Source organism: Carcharhinus amblyrhynchos, unplaced genomic scaffold (assembly GCF_965287045.1).
Source record: "Carcharhinus amblyrhynchos unplaced genomic scaffold, sCarAmb.v2.hapA scaffold_62, whole genome shotgun sequence".
NCBI lineage: Eukaryota > Metazoa > Chordata > Chondrichthyes > Carcharhiniformes > Carcharhinidae > Carcharhinus > Carcharhinus amblyrhynchos.
The window spans coordinates 1,011,110-1,030,152 of NW_027649802.1; the positions used below are offsets into that span (position 1 = coordinate 1,011,110).

Below are 19,043 nucleotides of genomic sequence, written 5' to 3' on the forward strand. Positions count from 1 at the left end.
TGATCTGCTTCGAGTATAGAATTGACTAACACAACAGCAGATCACGTCGCCATGCTCCATTGTGTGCTGAGCTGGCAGTGCACACTGAATGGACTTATCTGAATGACTGAAGGTTAACATATTGATGGGAAGAAGCCTGTGCTTGGGGAAAGCGGATGGTGGTGAATGTACAAAGATACACATCCACTAATTCAACTACCTATCATTGGGAACACTTCCTTAATCCGCTGAGTCTCTGTGGAATTGCTTTGAGAGGATATGTCAACATCGAATACATATGTTCTCTAAACTGGGAAAGAGTGACCACATGAATAAATGTGTTTGTGCAGCAATTTAGGCTGAGCATCGTACCTCCTACAGCTTGTAATGTATATGCAGAATCACTGATGGAAAATAATCCTATTATCTTAACATATACAAATTGTACAACATTGACAGTCCACAGAAGAATGAATGTGCCGGATATTGTGAAGAGTAAAATCATAGATTTCCTTCTGCTCTCCATCTCTGGATCACTGTTATTTCCATCCGGACGCTGAGCCTTCAGTACCTTACGGACTCTGCTTGTTATTATAATATGTCGGACAGTCAGAGCATTAATCGATAGAATTAAACCAAACGGGAGCAATGGAGTTACAACCTTATCAAACCATTGAAATCCAACCCAAACGGGATCAGTAAAAGAGTTTACCTTTGTTTGACAGCCCCATGGTACATTTTTATATATGAATATAGGTTCCTCTTTAAAGTAGAAGGGGATATTTTTTAAAAGGAACAGAATGCATGTTGTTACAAGAACCACATTTGCAGTTTTCCTGGTGCAGTATTTTGTTTTCAACTTCTGGAAACGAATGGCCACAAATCGATGGAAAGAAAACATGATGGTGAACCAAACAGAACATTCTGTGGTTGCAGCCATGAGGACAGTCTTAACACTACACACAGGTGTGATGTACAGGAAGCTTACAGGAAAATAATATTCATTGATGACGGTCAGTATGACCACAATGATAATGACGAGTAGATCTGCTGTTGCCATTGCGAGGAGGTAACGAGTTGTACAAATGGAGAGACCACAATTTCTTCGGGACAAAACCAGAATGCCCATTAAATGAGCTGTAAGACAGAGACAGGGAAATAATACACAGTATTATTGATAATACAATCAGGCAGTAAGGAAAGCTGTATTGGGCCAAACAGTTGATGAATTAGGCCTCAGTCAGCATTTATTTTGTGAAAATCTCAACCACGACCCAATGACCATCCATTCTAAACCAACTAAAGGGTTAATATAGTTGTGGAGATCAAGCTGACAGGAGGAGGCTGACTGTTAATTCAATGCTTTTGGTGAGGTGTGGGGTGTCCTTGTGTGTAAGTCACTAAAAGCCAGCATGTACATTCAGCTGATAATTGTGGAGGGCAACTGAACTTTATTTCCAAAATAATTGTGTATAAAAACTGAATTATTGCTAGATTCCAGTTCGATCACAATGACAAGAATGTGAACAGTTTGGGTCCCAGTTTCTGAGGAAGTGTATCATGGTGTCGGGGATAATCATTTGAATAGATTGATTCCATATATGGGGAGAAATTCACACGAGGAAAAGATGAGATGGTTGAAACTGCATCCGTTGGATTTTAGAAGAATGAGAGGGAACCCTGTGGAGATGAATGCGATTCACAGAGAGCTGGACAAGATAGATGCCGACAAGTGCTCCCACTTATGAGATAGTCTAGGAATTGAGGGATGTAATCTTGGAATAAGATGTGGCCAGGTTAAAACACAGAAATGCAGAATTTATTTTCTCAGAGACTAGTCAAACTCAGGAATTATTTTCCACATTGTTGTAGAGATAGGATTAAGTATGTTCAATGCAGAGACAGAGTTTTTTCATGAAAACATTGGTTATACGGGCAATGTGGAAAAGTGGAGTGATGTTTTTTACACGATGAGTCATGATAGAACATAAGAACATAAGAAATAGGAGCAGGAGTCGGCCATCTAGCCCTTTGAGCCTGCCCCGCCATTCAATAAGATCATGGCTGATCTGAAGTGGCTCAGTTCCACATTCCTGCCCTCTCCCCATAACCCTTAATCCCCTCTCTTATCAAGAACCCATCAACCCGCGTCTTAAAAATATTTAGCGAGGCAGCCTCCACCACTTCAACAGGCAGAGAATTCCAGAGATTCACCACCCTTTGAGTGAAGAAGTTCCTCCTCAACTCCGTTCTAAACCGCCCCCCCTTTATCTTGAGGTTGTGCCCCCTAGTCCTACTGTCTTTTTTGAGCGGGAAGAGTCTCTCCACCTCTATCCTATCCATCCCATTCATCATCTTATACGTCTCAATGAGATCTCCCCTCATTCTTCTAAACTCTAACGAGTACAAGCCTAATTTATTCAGCCTCTCCTCATAGCTCAACCCCTTCAACTCTGGCATCAGCCTAGTAAACCTCCTCTGCACTCCCTCCAGGGCCAAAATATCCTTGCGTAAGTGCGGTGACCAAAACTGCACACAGTACTCCAGCTGCGGCCTCACCAATGCCCTATACAGCCGCAGCAAGACCTCCCTACTTTTATATTCATTGATCGATATCTGGTACTACATGTTACAGCCTGACACTCTTATGAATGCACCCAGGAGACCAGGAAGTTGAGGATAAAAGAATGGGGTACACCTCCTGCCTAAAGGCAGCACAGCTAGCAGCATACTGTATTATCAACCAATGAAGAATTGGAACATGCATCATGTTAATCACAAGGTTCATAAATACATGTCTTCTGCACAACAACAGCACAGTTTGTGCTGGTTCCGGATTTTTCAGTAGGGGAATCTGAATGTGAAAGTTTACACCCGTCCACACTTTACAGCAGAATATCAGAACAGAATGTGATTAAATTGCTAATATTTATATTCCCATATCGGCACCGGTGAGCATGAAACCAATTCCAAAGAGAATCAATAATCAACAAAACAAAAGGAAACATTGTCTTCTTTCAATGTCTGAGTGGGAGATTGTGGGGGTACGCTGCCTTCGAGGCAGTCCCCCTGTTGTCGGTCAGACAAGTCCCACACAACTGGATATGGGGGCACTCTATTCAGGAACTGTTAGATAGACTGACACGGAGAAAATTATTTTTCTTTCTCCTGGGGCATAGCTCTGTTCACAGGACAAACCCATTTGACAGGACACTCCAGACAGGCTGAAGCAGTGGGTGAGGATTCAGAACATATAGAAAGGAAAATCATCCGGATCGATGGCATTATATTGTCAAATAGCAATAGGAGAATTCAGATAGGAGCATGTTTTCACCAAACATTTATTAAATTAAGGAGAAGGTAAACCTTTGGTTTGGATGGAATGTATCCAAATAACTTAATATAAACAATGGGGAGTGACAACACAGACAGTATTATCAATCCAAAATGTTTTATCTTCATCGATTGCTTGGAATGGACGTTACTGTTACTGGAAGAGAGAAAGTAATGAAGGTAACTATAGAACCCATCAACACAAGGTCAGTATTAAGAAGAACAATGCATCCAAACGCAGAGTAAACACAGAGTACTAACAGTGCCCATAAAAACAAGGCTATGCTTTATGAAATTACGTTAGAAGTTATCAGGAATTGGTGTTTCAAAATTGATGGCCACAATGCTGATTTTCTTAATGATTCGGTAAGTTACAACAAAGCATGTCTAAAATCAGATCCTGTGCAGTGAGGCTACTGTCAGCAGAATGGAACACAACCCAGTTCCAAAACAGAAACCAAAGTGCAGGGATTTAAAAGATTTGGAGACTGTAGTCAGTGAATGATGTAAGGATCAGCACTGGGATCACTGATCTTCATCAGTTCGGTAAAAAATGTAATCAGCAAGTAGAAAGACAATTTGAAAGAAAAAAGAAGTTGATAGAATTGAAAGGGATAAGTGTGGCAAGTGTGAGGTGGTCCACTTTGGTAGGAATAATGGTAGGAAGGACTATTACTTACGTGGCGAAAAACTGCAGCAGGCGACGGTGCAGAGGGACCTCGGGGTCCTTGTGCATGAGTCGCAAAAACCCAGCCTGCAGGTGCAGCAGGTGGTCAGGAAGGCAAATGGGATGCTGGCCTTCATAGCGAGGGGGATTGAATATAAAAGTAGGGAGGTCTTGCTGCAGCTGTATAGGGCATTGGTGAGGCCGCAGCTGGAGTACTGTGTGCAGTTTTGGGCGCCGCACCTGCGCAAGGATATTTTGGCCTTGGAGGGAGTGCAGAGGAGGTTTACTAGGCTGATACCGGAGTTGAGGGGGTTGAGCTATGAGGAGAGGCTGAATAAACTAGGCTTGTACTCGTTAGAGTTTAGAAGAATGAGGGGAGATCTCATTGAGACGTATAAGATGATGAATGGGATGGATAGGATAGAGGTGGAAAGACTCTTCCCGCTCAAAAAAGACAGTAGGACTAGGGGGCACAGCCTCAAGATAAAGGGGGGGCAGTTCAGAACGGAGTTGAGGAGGAACTTCTTCACTCAAAGGGTGGTGAATCTCTGGAATTCTCTGCCCGTTGAAGTGGTGGAGGCTGCCTCGCTAAATATTTTTAAGAAGCGGGTTGATGGGTTTTTGATAAGAGAGGGGATTAAGGGTTATGGGGAGAGGGCGGGAAAGTGGAACTGAGCCACGACAGATCAGCCATGATCTTATTGAATGGCGGGGCAGGCTCGAAGGGCCAGATGGCCTACTCCTGCTCCTATTTCTTATGTTCTTATGTTCTTATAATGCAACACAATATCTGCACACAATCATGGGAATAATCATTAATAGACTTGCAGAGTAGACTAATAAATGGTGACCTCATTTCACCAGAACAAGCTTTGGGAGCTTCATTTGGATCGAAACACAGGGTCCCAAACTACTCGGAAACAAACCAGTCAGAATGGGCCCTCCATAGAACGGTGCCATTAATCATTTAAACCAGCATCGATTTTCTCCAGAAATAATAAACATCCAAACCAAGCACCTGAGCTGTCTTTATTTTCAGAAGAATTGATATAAAGAATCAGCACTGCCCGGATTGTATAATGTCAGACTGTTGTCAAAGTATCAGGAGCTGGTGTTTCAATAAGGCTACTTGCCTGATACTTTAGGCAAGAGATGTTCGCCATTCCTTTATCCTCACCTTCCTGTTCTCCTGGATCTATCAGGAACAAGTCCAAGTCTGATTTTGTTGGCTCAGTTTGCTATAAACCATAGAAATGTCCAGATTTTTTTTCTGTACACAAAGAACAAAGAACAAAATCAGCCCAGGAAACAGGCCCTTCGGCCCAACAAGCCCACGCTGCCATCTTAACACCACCAGTTCCCCGCTCCACCCATGACCCCTATCCAATGTTTTATGGCCATCCAGATTGAGAGAAACTGATTTAGGGACAATTTATTCCTGCCAGTCAGTCTAATAGCACATCTTTGGGGTGTGGGAGGAAACCGGAGCACCCGGAGAAAACCCACGCAAGCACGGGGAGAATGCGCAAACTCCCACAGACACCGGCCCAAATCCATGTGTCTGCACAGCAATCAGTGATAGTCACTGAGCTGTCGTCTTGCCCAGTATCTGGTCCAGTTTAGGCACACACTAACGACATGAAGCACGAGGCCAATCTCGAACAACCAAGAGCAGCCCCAGTACGACCCATCGCGTGTATGCCCCTCGTTGGACACGAGGCGGACCGACTTAAAACCTGTAAATGAAAAGAAAAAAACATTATCATACCAGATTCATTTACCTTACCAAGGACGCCCCAATGCTAATGAACCTTATTTGAAACAATCTCCTATATCCTCCCATCTCCAACCCACCCATGTGCCTGTCTAAGTTACTCTTAAACAACTCCAGCGTGCCTGCCTCCACCACCTTACTTGGCAGAGCATTCCATACCCCCACTACCCTCTGTGTGAAAAACCTCCCTCTAATATCTGTGTTGTACCGCTCCCCCCTCACCTTAAGCCCATGGCCCCTTGTCCTACATGTCTCTAACATAGGAAATAGCTTACCTCTGTTTACTCTGTCTATACCCTTCATAATCTTATATACCTCTATTAGATCCCCCCTCAGTCGGCGTCTTTCAAGGGAAAAGAGCCCCAATTTCTTCAATCTTTCCTCATACCTCATTTCCTCATTGTTCCTGTGGAGCAGAGTCGAGAGGCAGCAATTTTTGGGCGTGCGAGGAGGCAAAAATAAGGTATATTTTTCTGTTTATTCCGTTTAACTTTTTATTTTTAGTGTTAAGTCGCGAGTTTCGGCGGTTTTTTTTTAAATTAGTTAGAAACCGGAAGTCGTCACTAGGACGCTTACCGGTAGTTGTAGTTTTTTTCTCTCGTGCCCCTAACACTATAAATTAGTGCAGAGAGGATTCCCGATTCTCTACACTGGTAGAGAATCCCACCCTTCCACCTCCTCTAACCTAATTATAAGTGTGAGGGAAGTTTTTTTTTTATATTTTTACTTTTCTGCTGGTAATTGATTCAGGGATGGCAGTTCAGGCTGTAAGCTGCATCTCCTGTGGGATGTATGTAGTGAGGGACTCCCACAGTGTTTCAGGTGATTTTACTTGTGGGAAGTGTGTTAGATTGCAGTTTCTGGAGGAGCGTGTAAAGGAGCTGGAAGGGGAATTAGAGGAGCTCCGTATAATTCGGGAAGTGGAGGCGGACATAGAAAGGAGTTATAAGGAGATAGTCACTCCTAGAAATAAGTCTTGGGTCACTGCCAGGAAGAGGGGCAAAAAGCAGTTGGGGGGACAATCCCCTGGGGCTGTTCCCCTCCAAAATAGGTTCTCGGTCCTGGAGGCTACAGTTGAGGAGAAATCAACTGGGGATAGCCAAAGGGAGCAGGTCTCTGGGGGTAAGCCTATTGACAAGCCTCAGGTGGTTAGGGGTAAGAGATTGGGCCTCGTGATTGGGGACTCCACAGTTATGGGGACGGATAGGAGAGTTGGAGGTAAGGGTAGGGACTCTGGGCTGGTGTGTTGCCTACCAGGGGCTGGGGTCCAGGATGTATCGGACAGAGTATTCAGGACTCTTAGGGGAGAGGGAGATCAACCCCAAGTTATAGTTCATGTGGGGACACATGACATAGGGAGATTAAGGGAAGGGGATATTAAGCAAAGATTTATGGAGTTGGGGTGGAAACTAAAGGCGAAGTCAGAAAGAGTAGTTATATCTGGACTCTTGCCTGTGCCACGGGATAGTTTAGAGAGGAATAGGGAGAGGGAAAGTTTGAACTCGTGGCTGAGGGGATGGTGCAGGAGGGAGGGGTTCAGGTACTTGAGCAATTGGGGCTCATTCTGGGGAAGGTGGGACCTCTATAAGAGGGATGGTCTACACCTGAACCAGAGGGGAATCAATATCCTGGGGGGTAAATTTGCAAAAGCGATGCAGGAAGGTTTAAACTGATTCGGAGGGGGGGAGGGATAGTGAGGAAAGGGGGTGAAAGTGAGGGGGGCATAGTTGGGGAATGCAAGGCACGGCATAGTGGGGGTGGGGCGGAGCAGGGTTTGAAATGCGTGTACTTTAATGCGAGGAGTATTCGCAATAAAGTGGATGAACTTGCAGCGTGGATCAGTACCTGGGACTTTGATGTTGTGGCCATTTCTGAGACATGGATAGAGCAGGGTCAGGAATGGATGTTGCAGGTTCCGGGGTACAAGTGCTTTAGTCGGAGTAGAGAAGAAGGTAGAAGGGGGGGTGGGGTAGCATTGCTAGTCAAGGACTGTATCACAGTGTCGGAGAGAAAGTTTGATGAGGACTTGTCAGTTGAGGTAGTATGGGCGGAGATTAGAAATAGGAGAGGAGAGGTCACCCTGTTGGGAGTCTTTTATAGACCTCCTAAAAGTTCTAGAGAGGTTGAGGAAAGGATTGCGGAGACAATCCTGGTTAGGAGTGAAAATAATAGGGTAATTGTTATGGGGGACTTTAACTTTACGAATATTGATTGGAGTTGCTATAGTTCTAGCTCGCTAGAGGGGTCAGTGTTTGTACAAAGCGTGCAGGAAGGTTTTTTGTCTCAGTATGTAGACAGGCCAACTAGAGGTGAGGCTATATTGGATTTGGTGCTGGGAAATGAGCCAGACCAGGTGCTAGACTTGGAAGTTGGTGTGCATTTTGGTGATAGTGACCACAATTCGGTTACGTTCACCTTAGTGATGGGAAGAGATAGGCATGAACCTCGGGTCAGCAATTTTAGCTGGGGTAAGGGCGATTATGAGGCTATCAGGAGTGAATTAGGAAGCATGGATTGGATTAGGGGATTACAGGGACTGGGAACGTCTGAAATGTGGAGTTTTTTCAAGGAGCAACTACTGCGAGTCCTTGATAGGTATGTCCCTGTCAGGCATGGTGGATTTGGTAGATCTAGGGAACCGTGGTGCACTAAAAGAGTTGAGTCGATGGTTAAAAAGAAAAAGGAGGTTTATGTTCGGATGAGATTGGAGGGCTCAGATAGTGCACTAGAAAGCTTTAGATTGGCTAGGAGGGAGTTGAAGAGTGAGTTGAGAAGGGCTAAAAGAGAACATGAGAAGACTTTGGCTGATAGGATTAAGGAGAATCCTAAGGCGTTCTATAGGTATGTCAAGAACAGAAGGTTGGTCAGGGCAAGATTAGGGCCAGTTACAGACAGCAGGGGGAAGTTGTGTGTGGAACCGGAGGAGATTGGAGAAGTATTGAACCAATATTTCTCTTCGGTGTTCACGCAGGGGGACATGAATATAGCTGAGGAGGACATTGGGTTGCAGGGGTGTAAAATAGACAGTATTACGGTTGATAAAGAGGATGTGCTGGAAATTCTTGAGGGGCTGAAAATAGATAAGTCCCCTGGTCCGGATGGGATCTACCCTAGGATTCTCTGGGAGGCTAGAGAGGTGATTGCAGAGCCTCTGGCTCAGATCTTCAGGTCGTCATTGGTCTCTGGTGTAGTCCCGGAGGATTGGAGGATAGCGAATGTTGTCCCATTGTTTAAGAAGGGGAACAGAGACTTTGCCGGGAATTATAGACCGGTGAGTCTTACTTCTGTTGTGGGCAAGGTTTTAGAAAAAATTATTAGGGATAGGATTTATAGTTATTTGGAGTGTAATGAATTGATTAGAAATAGTCAGCATGGTTTTGTAGCGGGTAGGTCGTGCCTTACTAACCTTATTGAGTTTTTTGAGAAGGTGACCAAAGAGGTGGATGGGGGTAAGGCAGTTGACGTGGTATACATGGATTTTAGTAAGGCGTTCGATAAGGTTCACCATGGTAGGCTTCTGCAGAAAATGCAGATGTATGGGATTGTGGGTAATCTAGGAAGTTGGATCAGGAATTGGCTATCAGATAGGAGACAGAGGGTGGTGGTGGATGGTAAATATTCATCATGGAGTGCAGTTACGAGTGGTGTGCCTCAGGGATCTGTTTTGGGGCCACTGTTGTTTGTAATTTTTATTAATGATCTGGATGAGGGTATAGTTGGGTGGATTAGTAAATTTGCTGATGACACCAAAGTTGGAGGTGTGGTAGATTGTGAGGAAGGGTGTCATAGGCTGCAGGGAGACTTAGATAGGTTGCAGAGCTGGGCCGAGAGGTGGCGGATGGAATTTAATGCGGAGAAGTGTGAGGTAATTCACTTTGGTAGGAGCAACAGATGTGTCGAGTATAGGGCTAACGGGAGGACTTTGAATAGTGTGGATGAACAGAGGGATCTAGGTGTGTGTGTACATAGATCCCTGAAGGTTGGGAATCAAGTAGATAAGGTTGTCAAGAAGGCGTACGGTGTCTTGGCGTTTATTGGTAGGGGGATTGAATTTAGGAGTCGCAGTGTAATGTTGCAACTGTACACTACTCTAGTGCGGCCGCACTTGGAGTACTGTGTGCAGTTCTGGTCCCCGCATTACAAGAAGGATGTGGAGGCGTTGGAGAGGGTGCAGAGGAGGTTTACTAGGATGTTGCCTGGTATGGTAGGGAGGTCCTATGAGGAGAGACTGAGGGATTTAGGGTTGTTTTCGTTGGAAAGAAGGCGGCTAAGAGGGGATCTTATTGAAACATATAAGATGATTAGAGGTTTAGATAGGGTGGATAGTGATAGCCTTTTTCCTCGGATGGAGAAAGCTAGCACGAGGGGGCATGGCTTTAAATTAAGGGGGGGTAGCTACAGGACGGATGTCAGGGGTAGGTTCTTTACCCAGCGGGTGGTGAGGGATTGGAATGCCCTGCCTGCTGCAGTTGTAAATGCGTCTAGTTTGGGGGCGTTTAAGAGATCTCTGGATAGGTTTATGGACGAAAAGGGATTGGTATAGGCTAGTGGGTCATTGTTTTTGTAACTGGTCGGCGCAACATCGTGGGCCGAAGGGCCTGTTCTGCGCTGTAATGTTCTATGTTCTATGTTCTATGTTCTACCCCAGTCCTTCCACACCAGGCAACATCCTGGTAAACCTCCTCTGCACTCTCTCCAGAGTCTCCACGTCCTTCCGGTAGTAAGGCGACCAGAACTGGATGCAGTACTCCAAATGCAGCCTAACCAACATTCTGTACAACTGCAACATTAGACTCCAGCTCTTATATTCTATACCCCTTCCTATAAAGGCTAACATACCATAGGCTTTCTTCACCACACTCTCCACTTGCACTGCCACCTTCAAAGACTTGTGCACTTGCACCCCCAGGTCTCGCTGCGATTCTATACTCCTTACAGGCTTACCCTTTATCATATAACTCCCCCCGACATCATTCCGGCCAAAATGCATCACCTCACATTTATCCGGATTAAATTAAACTCCATTTGCCATGTATCTACCCAATATACCAGCCTATCAATATCCCGCTGTATTGCCAGACACTGCTCCTCACTGCCCGCCAATCCAGCCATCTTGGTGTCATCAGCAAATTTGCTGATCACACCACCTACTCCGTCTTCCAAATCATTTATATACACTACAAAGAGAAGAGGTCCCAGTACTGAGCCCTGCGGCACACCACTAGTGACAGACCTCCAGCTAGAAAAGGACCCCTCCACAACTACTCTCTGACTCCTCTTTGCAAGCCAGTTCTCTACCCGTCTAGATACCTGACCACATATCCCATGTGCCTTAATCTTTTCTACCAGCCTACCATGAGGGACTTTGTCAAACGCCTTACTGAAATCCATATAGATGACATCAACGGCTCGTCCTTCGTCAACCGTTTTTGCCACCTCCTCAAAAAATTCTACCAGATTCGTAAGGCAAGACTTCCCCTTTACAAAGCCATGCTGCATATCCCTAATCAGATTGCAACGCTGTAAGTGCTCATCCATCCTATCCCTAAGAGTCCTTTCCATCAGATGTGGGAACTTTGATGAATTTAGTTCATATGGATTTCCATGCTGAATTTGTCTGATACACCACTGCCTTCCAAATACCGGTTTATGAAATCCTTGATAATAGATTCTTGAACCTTCTCCAGTATCAATGGTAGGCTACTGGTCTACATTCCCAGCTTTTCCCTACTTAGTGGGCTTACATTCACCACTCTCCAATCTGTAGGAACTATTCCAGACTCCAAAGCATTTAAAAAATAAGGACCAATAGATCCGAGATTTTCCTAATCCCAGGGCCATTTCCTTAAGTACTCTGTGATGCATATTATAAGGACCTAGAGAGTTATCTACCTGTAAACCTATCAACTTCCCCAAAACCATTTATCCACTAATACAGATTTCCTTCAGCTCATCACTACAACATGTTTCTCTCAGAACTTCTGATACGTTATTCATGTCTTCCTTTGTGAAGACTGAAACAAAGTACAAATTTAATTAATAGAACCATAGGAAATTGCATCTCAGAAACAGGTCTTTTAGTCCTTCTTGTCTGAGCCGAGCCATTTTTTGCCTAGTCCCACTGACCTGCCCTTGGACCATATCCCTCCACACCCCCCCTCTCATCCATGAACCTGTCGAAGTTTTTCTTAAATGTTAAAAGTGACCCCACATTTACTGCTTTATCCGGTGACTCATTCCACACTCCCAGCACTCTCTGCGTGAAGAAGACTCCACTAACATTCCCTTTAAACGTTTCTCCTTTCACCCTTAACCCATGCCCTCTGGTTTTTTTCTCCCCTAGCCTCAGTGGAAAAAGCCTGCTTGCATTCACTCTATCTATACCCATCAAAATTTTCTACACCCCAGCCATTTCTTTATTTCCTGTTATGAATTTCCCCTTTCTGACTGTAAACATTTTTTGTCACTTTTCTCACTATTGCATACCTATAGAAATTTTTACAGTGAGCTTTTTATGTTCTCTGCCAATTTCCTTCCATGCACTATTTTCCCTTCTTCATCAATCCATTGGTCCTCTGTTGCTGAATTTGAACTGCTCCCAATCCTCAGGTTTATTGCTTTTCCTTGTCAATTTGTATCCACCTTCTTTAAGTCTGATTTTATCTCTAATTTCCCTTATATTCCATGTTTGGCCCTAATTACCATCTCACTCTTGAATAAACAACTTTTGGAGTTCTCTAATTCATTATTTAAATGTCTGCCATTGCCTGTCTGCCCTCTTTTATTTCAGCGATGTTTCTCAGTCCATTCTGGCCAATTCCTGTCTCCTGCAATCAGAGTTACTGTTATTGACACACAGGACTCTGATCTCAGAACCAATTACATCATTGTTCACCCTGAAAATGAATTCTACCATATTATGATCACTCATCCCCAAGGATTCTCTCACTGGACCAAACTGTCAAGTAATCCTTCCTCACTGCACAACACACAACCCAATCTGGTCTGATCCCTTTTGGGGGCAAATATAAACAACGTCCTTTGGGGTGGGGTTTGCAGATGATGGAAACATTCTGTAAAAGTGGAGAAGAAAGTTTTGCATTGATTAAAGATGTGGGTTGGACATTTGGGCAGATGAGTTGCAGATGGAATGTAAAATTGAAAATTATGGTGTGATCACTTTGGAAGGAACAAAACGACACGTTTTTACCCAATGAATTAGTGTGCGCTTGACATCGAGAACAGAGGGATGTCTGGAGTCCTTGACTACGGATACCTGACTGTGGCAGGACAGATTGGTTTGTTAGCAAGGCATACGGGACGTCTGCATCTGTCAGTTGTATTTAATTTGATTTAGTTTACTATTGTAACATGTATTCTTATACAGTGAAACATATTCTTTCTTGCATACGAAACAGACAAAACACAGCATGTGCAGAGAAGGAAAGGAGATTGTGCAGATCATAACGTTCAAGGCTGCAGAGAAAGATAACCTTAATATAGCGTCAGTCCATTCAAAAGTCTGATGGCAGCAGACAATGAGTTGTTATTGAATTGGTTGGTTTATGGCTTTAGACGTTTGTATCTTTATTTCCGATGGAAGATGTTGGACAAGCGAATGTCCAGGAGCAAGAGACTCTTAATGACTGTGTCTCTTTCCAAGGCAGCAGGGAGTGTAGTCATTTTCAATGGATGGGAGACTGGTTTATGTTATGGACTGGGCTACAGTTTGTAGATTCTTGTAGCCTTGCTCGGAGCAGGAGGCATATCAAGCTGTGATACAACCATAAAACATGCTTTCTGTGATCTATCTGGACATTTTGGTAAGAGTCATAGTGGGCGCAGTACATTTCCTTCATCTTCTGAGAAAGTAGAGGTGTTGGTGTGCTTCCCTAACTGTGGTGGAGGTGTGGAGGGACCAGGACAGGTTGTTGGTGATGTGGACACTGAGAAACCTGGCGTTCTCGATCATTTCTACTTCATCCTGATTGATGTAGACAGGGGCATGTCTTCCACTATACTTCATGAAGTTGGTGACTATCTCTTTCATTGTGTTGATAGTGAGAGAGAGAGAGGCCATTGTCATCGCACCATTTCACCAGATTCTCTATCTCTTTAAGGTATTCAGCCTGATATTGTTTGTGATAAGACTCACAGACATGGTGTTACCAGCAAACTGGAGGGGAAATTGATCAGACCGTTATTAGTTTATAATGAGTTTAGTAAGGAGCTGAGGCACAACCTTGAAGGACACCAATATTGAGGGGAATCATTGCAGATATGTTCTTGCCTGTCCCAACTATTGTGGTCTCTTTGTTAGTACCATTACGATCCAGTCACAGAGGGAGGGGCTGAACCTCAGTCCCCGTAGTTTGGAGATGGATAATGTTGGAATAATGGTGTTGAAGGATGAACTGAAGTTAATCAGTAGGGTCTGCCGTAAGTGTCCTTGATGTCCGGGTGTTCCAGTGTGGAGAGTAGGGCCAGGGTGATGGCATCTACTGTGAACCTTTAGTTGTGAGAGACGACCTGCAGTGGAATGTGTCATAGATTATAGGAGCAGAAAGTTTTATGCTGGAGCTATCCATATATTCGTTAAGCCAGAACTGGAGTACTAGGTGCAGTTCGGATCGTCTCACTACCAGGGAGATTTCACCACACTGGACAGGGTACAGACGATATTAACATTCATGTTTTCGGATGGAAGATTTCGGCTGTGAAGAAAGGTTGATTCCCCTCATTTTGTGTTCTTTAGATTGAGATGATGATGGAAACATTCTGTAAAAGTGGAGGAGAAAGTTTTGCATTGATTAAAGATGTGGGTTGGATATATGGGCAGATGAGTTGCAGATGGAATGTAAAATTGAAAATGATGGTGTGATCACTTTCCTCCTTTACCATTGAGGGGTTCTACCATTGCCCTATCCATTCTCCTGTTTTTAGCGTGTGTTCGGATTCTCCTTAACTCCAATTGCCGAGACAATTTTACTCTCCAATCGATTGATCAGTATTTCGATACGTCTTAGACCTAAATTTAGCGGAGGAATGCGCTCTATGTTCAGGATTAAGAATGAAAGAAAAATAAAATATTGGGTGTAATATTTCCTCACAGATAGATCCAGAAAAAAAGGATGACAAGAAAGAGAGACAGACTGCAACGATGGAAACAAAGTCATATTATTGTTAAATAACAAATCTGTAAGTGTCAGATATCAGGACATGTTCACAATTGTTTTGTCAAATTGATCATCTCAGATTGTTAAAAGGAGGAAAAAGGATTCAGTGAAGTTTGGGTGCAGTGAGTTGAAATTGCGGATGGCCAGCACGGTGAAGCTGATGGCACTTCTGCCAGTGTCAGAGTAAATAATGATGTCGATGCCAGGAATGAGGGGATTGATTTCTGGGTGCCTATGCTGTGATGAGAATCCTATGGTGAGAGGTGGAGGGAATTTGGCCGTCTTTTTGTTTTGGACAGGAGGTAGTTCCTGACTCTTCTCCACCAGCCCCTCTTGTCTGCCCCATGAGCCCTAACGTGATTTTCTCCCACACTGGGCATGAGCAGGCTCATCGTTTGGAAACACTTGGACATGAGTTAAGCAGACATTTTACTGCACTTTTGAACGGAGCTCTGAATTTCTGCTGAGTGATTACATGAAGAAATGTATTTGTACAACCATTTAAATTCAGCAACATCAATCTGACTTTGCCAGAACTATATAATGCATTGCTATAACTTCCAAGATTATTTCCAGTAATTCTATAGGAAAAGTAAAATGGAATTTCTGTCATCCACAGGAGTATGCATGTGCTGGATATGGTGAAGTGTAAAATCATTGATAATCTTCCGATCTCCATTTCTGGGTTTACGTGCTTATCCCCCTTTCTCTCAGTCCTTAGTGCCTTACAAACTCGGCTAAAATGTGTCTGACTGTCAGCGCACTGAGTAACAAAATTGAAGCAAATGGGAGTAATGGAGTTAAAATTCAATCACAACAGTCAAATGCTAACCATGTCAACTCAGAGTCAAAGTTTGGTTTTGGGTAACAGTTCCAGGATAATATATAAAGAAGAAATGAGCATTTTTTTTAAAAGATCAAAACAGAAATTGTAGCTCAGACCATAGCTGTAGTTTTCACAGTGCAATATACACTTTTCAGCTTCTGGCAGCAAATGGCCACAAACCCATCAAAAGAGAGAGTGACAGTGAACCAGATAGAGGAATCTACCACACAAGAGCCAATAAATAGATAGCATTAATATAAGAACATAAGAAATAGGAGCAGGAGTAGGCCATCTGGCCCTTCGAGCCTGCCCCGCCATTCAATAAGATCATGGCTGATCTGTCGTGGCTCAGTTCCACTTTCCCGCTTTCTCCCCATAACCCTTAATCCCTTCTCTTATCAAAAACCCATCAACCCGCTTCTTAAAAATATTTAGCGAGGCAGCCTCCACCACTTCAACGGGCAGAGAATTCCAGAGATTCACCACCCTTTGAGTGAAGAAGTTCCTCCTCAACTCCGTTCTAAACCGCACCCCCTTTATCTTGAGGCTGTGCCCCCTAGTCCTACTGTCCTTTCTGAGCGGGAAGAGTCTCTCCACCTCTATCCTATCCATCCCATTCATCATCTTATACGTCTCAATGAGATCTCCCCTCATTCTAAACTCTAACGAGTACAAGCCTAGTTTATTCAGCCTCTCCTCATAGCTCAACCCCCTCAACTCCGGTATCAGCCTAGTAAACCTCCTCTGCACTCCCTCCAAGGCCAAAATATCCTTGCGTAAGTACGGTGCCCAAAAATGCACACAGTACTCCAGCTGCGGCCTCACCAATGCCCTATACAGCTGCAGCAAGACCTCCCTACTTTTATATTCAATCCCCCTCGCTATGAAGGCCAGCATCCCATTCGCCTTCCTGACCACCTGCTGCACCTGCAAGCTGGGTTTTTGCGACTCATGCACAAGGACCCCGAGGTCCCTCTGCACCGTCGCCTGCTGCAGTTTTTCTCCACGTAAGTAATAGTCCTTCCTACCATTCTTCCTACCAAAGTGGACCACCTCACACTTGCCAACATTAAATTCCATTTGCCAGTTCCTGGCCCATCCGCCCAGCCTATCTAGATCCTTCTGCAGACTCTCCACACCCTCTGCACAATTTGCCTTTCCACCAATCTTGGTGTCATCAGCAAATTTCGACACCATACACTCGGTTCCCTCCTCCAGATCATCTATATAAATGGTAAATAGCTGAGGCCCCAGCACCGACCCCTGGGGCACTCCACTAGTCACCATCCGCCAATCCGAATAGCACCCATTGACCCCCACTCTCTGCCTCCTATTTGACAGCCAATCCTCTATCCACGCTAACACCCTACCCCCAACTCCATGCCCCCTGACCTTCTGTAATAACCTCTTGTGAGGTTAACACGGGGCCATGTGGAGAACAAACAGGGAGAGTGTTTTTTATCTCAGCGTGGCCTCTGTGGTAATAACCAACAGATCCCCCATAGCCGTGGCTACACAGCGGCGAGTGGTGCGGGTCCAGAGGTCACACTTTCCCTGGGACAGGATCAGAATTGCCGTCAAGTTGATTGTAAAAGATGAAACTATAAACTGTCTCTGAATTAGTCATCAAACTGCTAATTGCTTGATAAGGGACAGTGAGTGTTACTCAATTTAACACTAAGAATGGTTGAGTTTGCCTCGTGTTAAGAGGCTGAATCATCTCAAAACACAAATTAACCTGCCCACAAGCCCCTCACTTCCATGTCCAAAAGGGATGGGAAATGTGGTGAGCAGCGGACAATATCTGGGCAATGTCACATTATTCTGTATGTTAACGACACATCCAGCATTCCAACTAATATGAATTTCAGGTTTAAATTGATCTGATCAATGTTTCCTGCTCTTGGAAAACACAGCAGCTGAATGAACAGGGTGGGAAAGGAGAATTCTTGTCCATGTTTGTGAGCTGGGAGAATCATGTATTTTCCCCCTGACACCACACCATTCTGCTCTTCAGTCTCCTACAGACAAACACTTTACTGTGGGGATTCGATTACCGTGAGCTGGGGTATATTCTGTGACGTTAGGAATTGGATCTAACTGCCCATTGACATTGAAAATAAAACAGGCTTCCGAATGGAGAGGAAAACAACAACCAGTAAAACGTGGGGAATTCAAATTCGGAACCTTTTCTCCATCGAATACACAGAAAACTTTGCATCCTCCCCACAACAACTTATTCCCACCCTGAGACTGAACACTAGCTCATTGAAGCTCACGGTCCATGTCCAGGATCATGGGAGTATGGAAAGCTGGGAATGGAATTAAAAAGTAGAACCGACAAGGTGGTTATCTCTGGGCTACTGCCTGAACCGAGTGCAGACGGGCGTAGGGTTGACAGGATTAAGGAAGTGAATGGGTGGCTCAGGGATTGGTGTGGGAGGAATGGGTTCGAATTTATGGGGCATTGGCACCAGTATTGGGGTAGGTGGGACTTGTTCGGGCGGGATGGGGTTGGTCTGAACCGTGCTGGGACCAGAGAGCTGGCGAATCGAGTAAAGAGGACTGTAGACAGGGCTTTAAACTAATTAGTGGGGGGGGGAGGGTGCGAGGGTAGGTGATGCATGGCATCGCAGGGGTGGGGCGGAGCAGGGTTTGAAATGTGTATACTTCAATGCAAGGAGTATTCGCAATAAGGTGGATGAACTTGCAGCGTGGATCAGTACCTGGGACTTCGATGTTGTGGCCATTTCAGAGACATGGATAGAGCAGGGTCAGGAATGGTTGCTGCAGGTCCCGGGGTTTAAATGTTTTAGTCAAAGTAGAGAAGGAGGTAGAAGGGGGGGAGGGGTAGCATTATTGGTCAGGGATTGTATCACAGTGTCAGAGAGGAAGTTTGATGAGGACTTGACTGTTGAGGTAGTATGGGGCGGAGATTAGAAATAGGAGAGGAGAGGTCACCCTGTTGGGAGTCTTTTATAGACCTCCTAAAAGTTCTAGAGAGGTTGAGGAAAGGATTGCAGAGACGATCCTGGTTAGGAGTGAAAGTAATAGGGTAATTGTTATGGGGGATTTTAACTTTACTAATATTGATTGGAATTGTTATAGCTCTAGCTCGTTAGAGGGGTCAGTTTTTGTACAAAGCGTGCAGGAAGGTTTTTTGACTCAGTATGTAGATAGGCCAACTAGAGGTGAGGCTATATTGGATTTGGTGCTGGGAAATGAGCCAGATCAGGTGTTAGATTTGGAAGTTGGTGTGCATTTTGGTGATAGTGACCACAATTCGGT

The 19,043-nt window shown here is 44.5% G+C and overlaps 1 protein-coding gene across 1 annotated transcript in view; it reads right to left on the minus strand.

Annotated features, from left to right (window-relative positions):
* Positions 1-202: 202 nt before the first annotated feature.
* Positions 203-19,043, minus strand: part of LOC145337702 (uncharacterized) — a 54,307-nt gene continuing 35,466 nt past the window's right edge. Inside the window, exon 2 of the mRNA XM_080182534.1 lies at positions 203-1,116. Coding sequence (XP_080038660.1) covers positions 203-1,116 — 914 coding nt within the window. The remainder of the gene's footprint in view (positions 1,117-19,043) is intronic.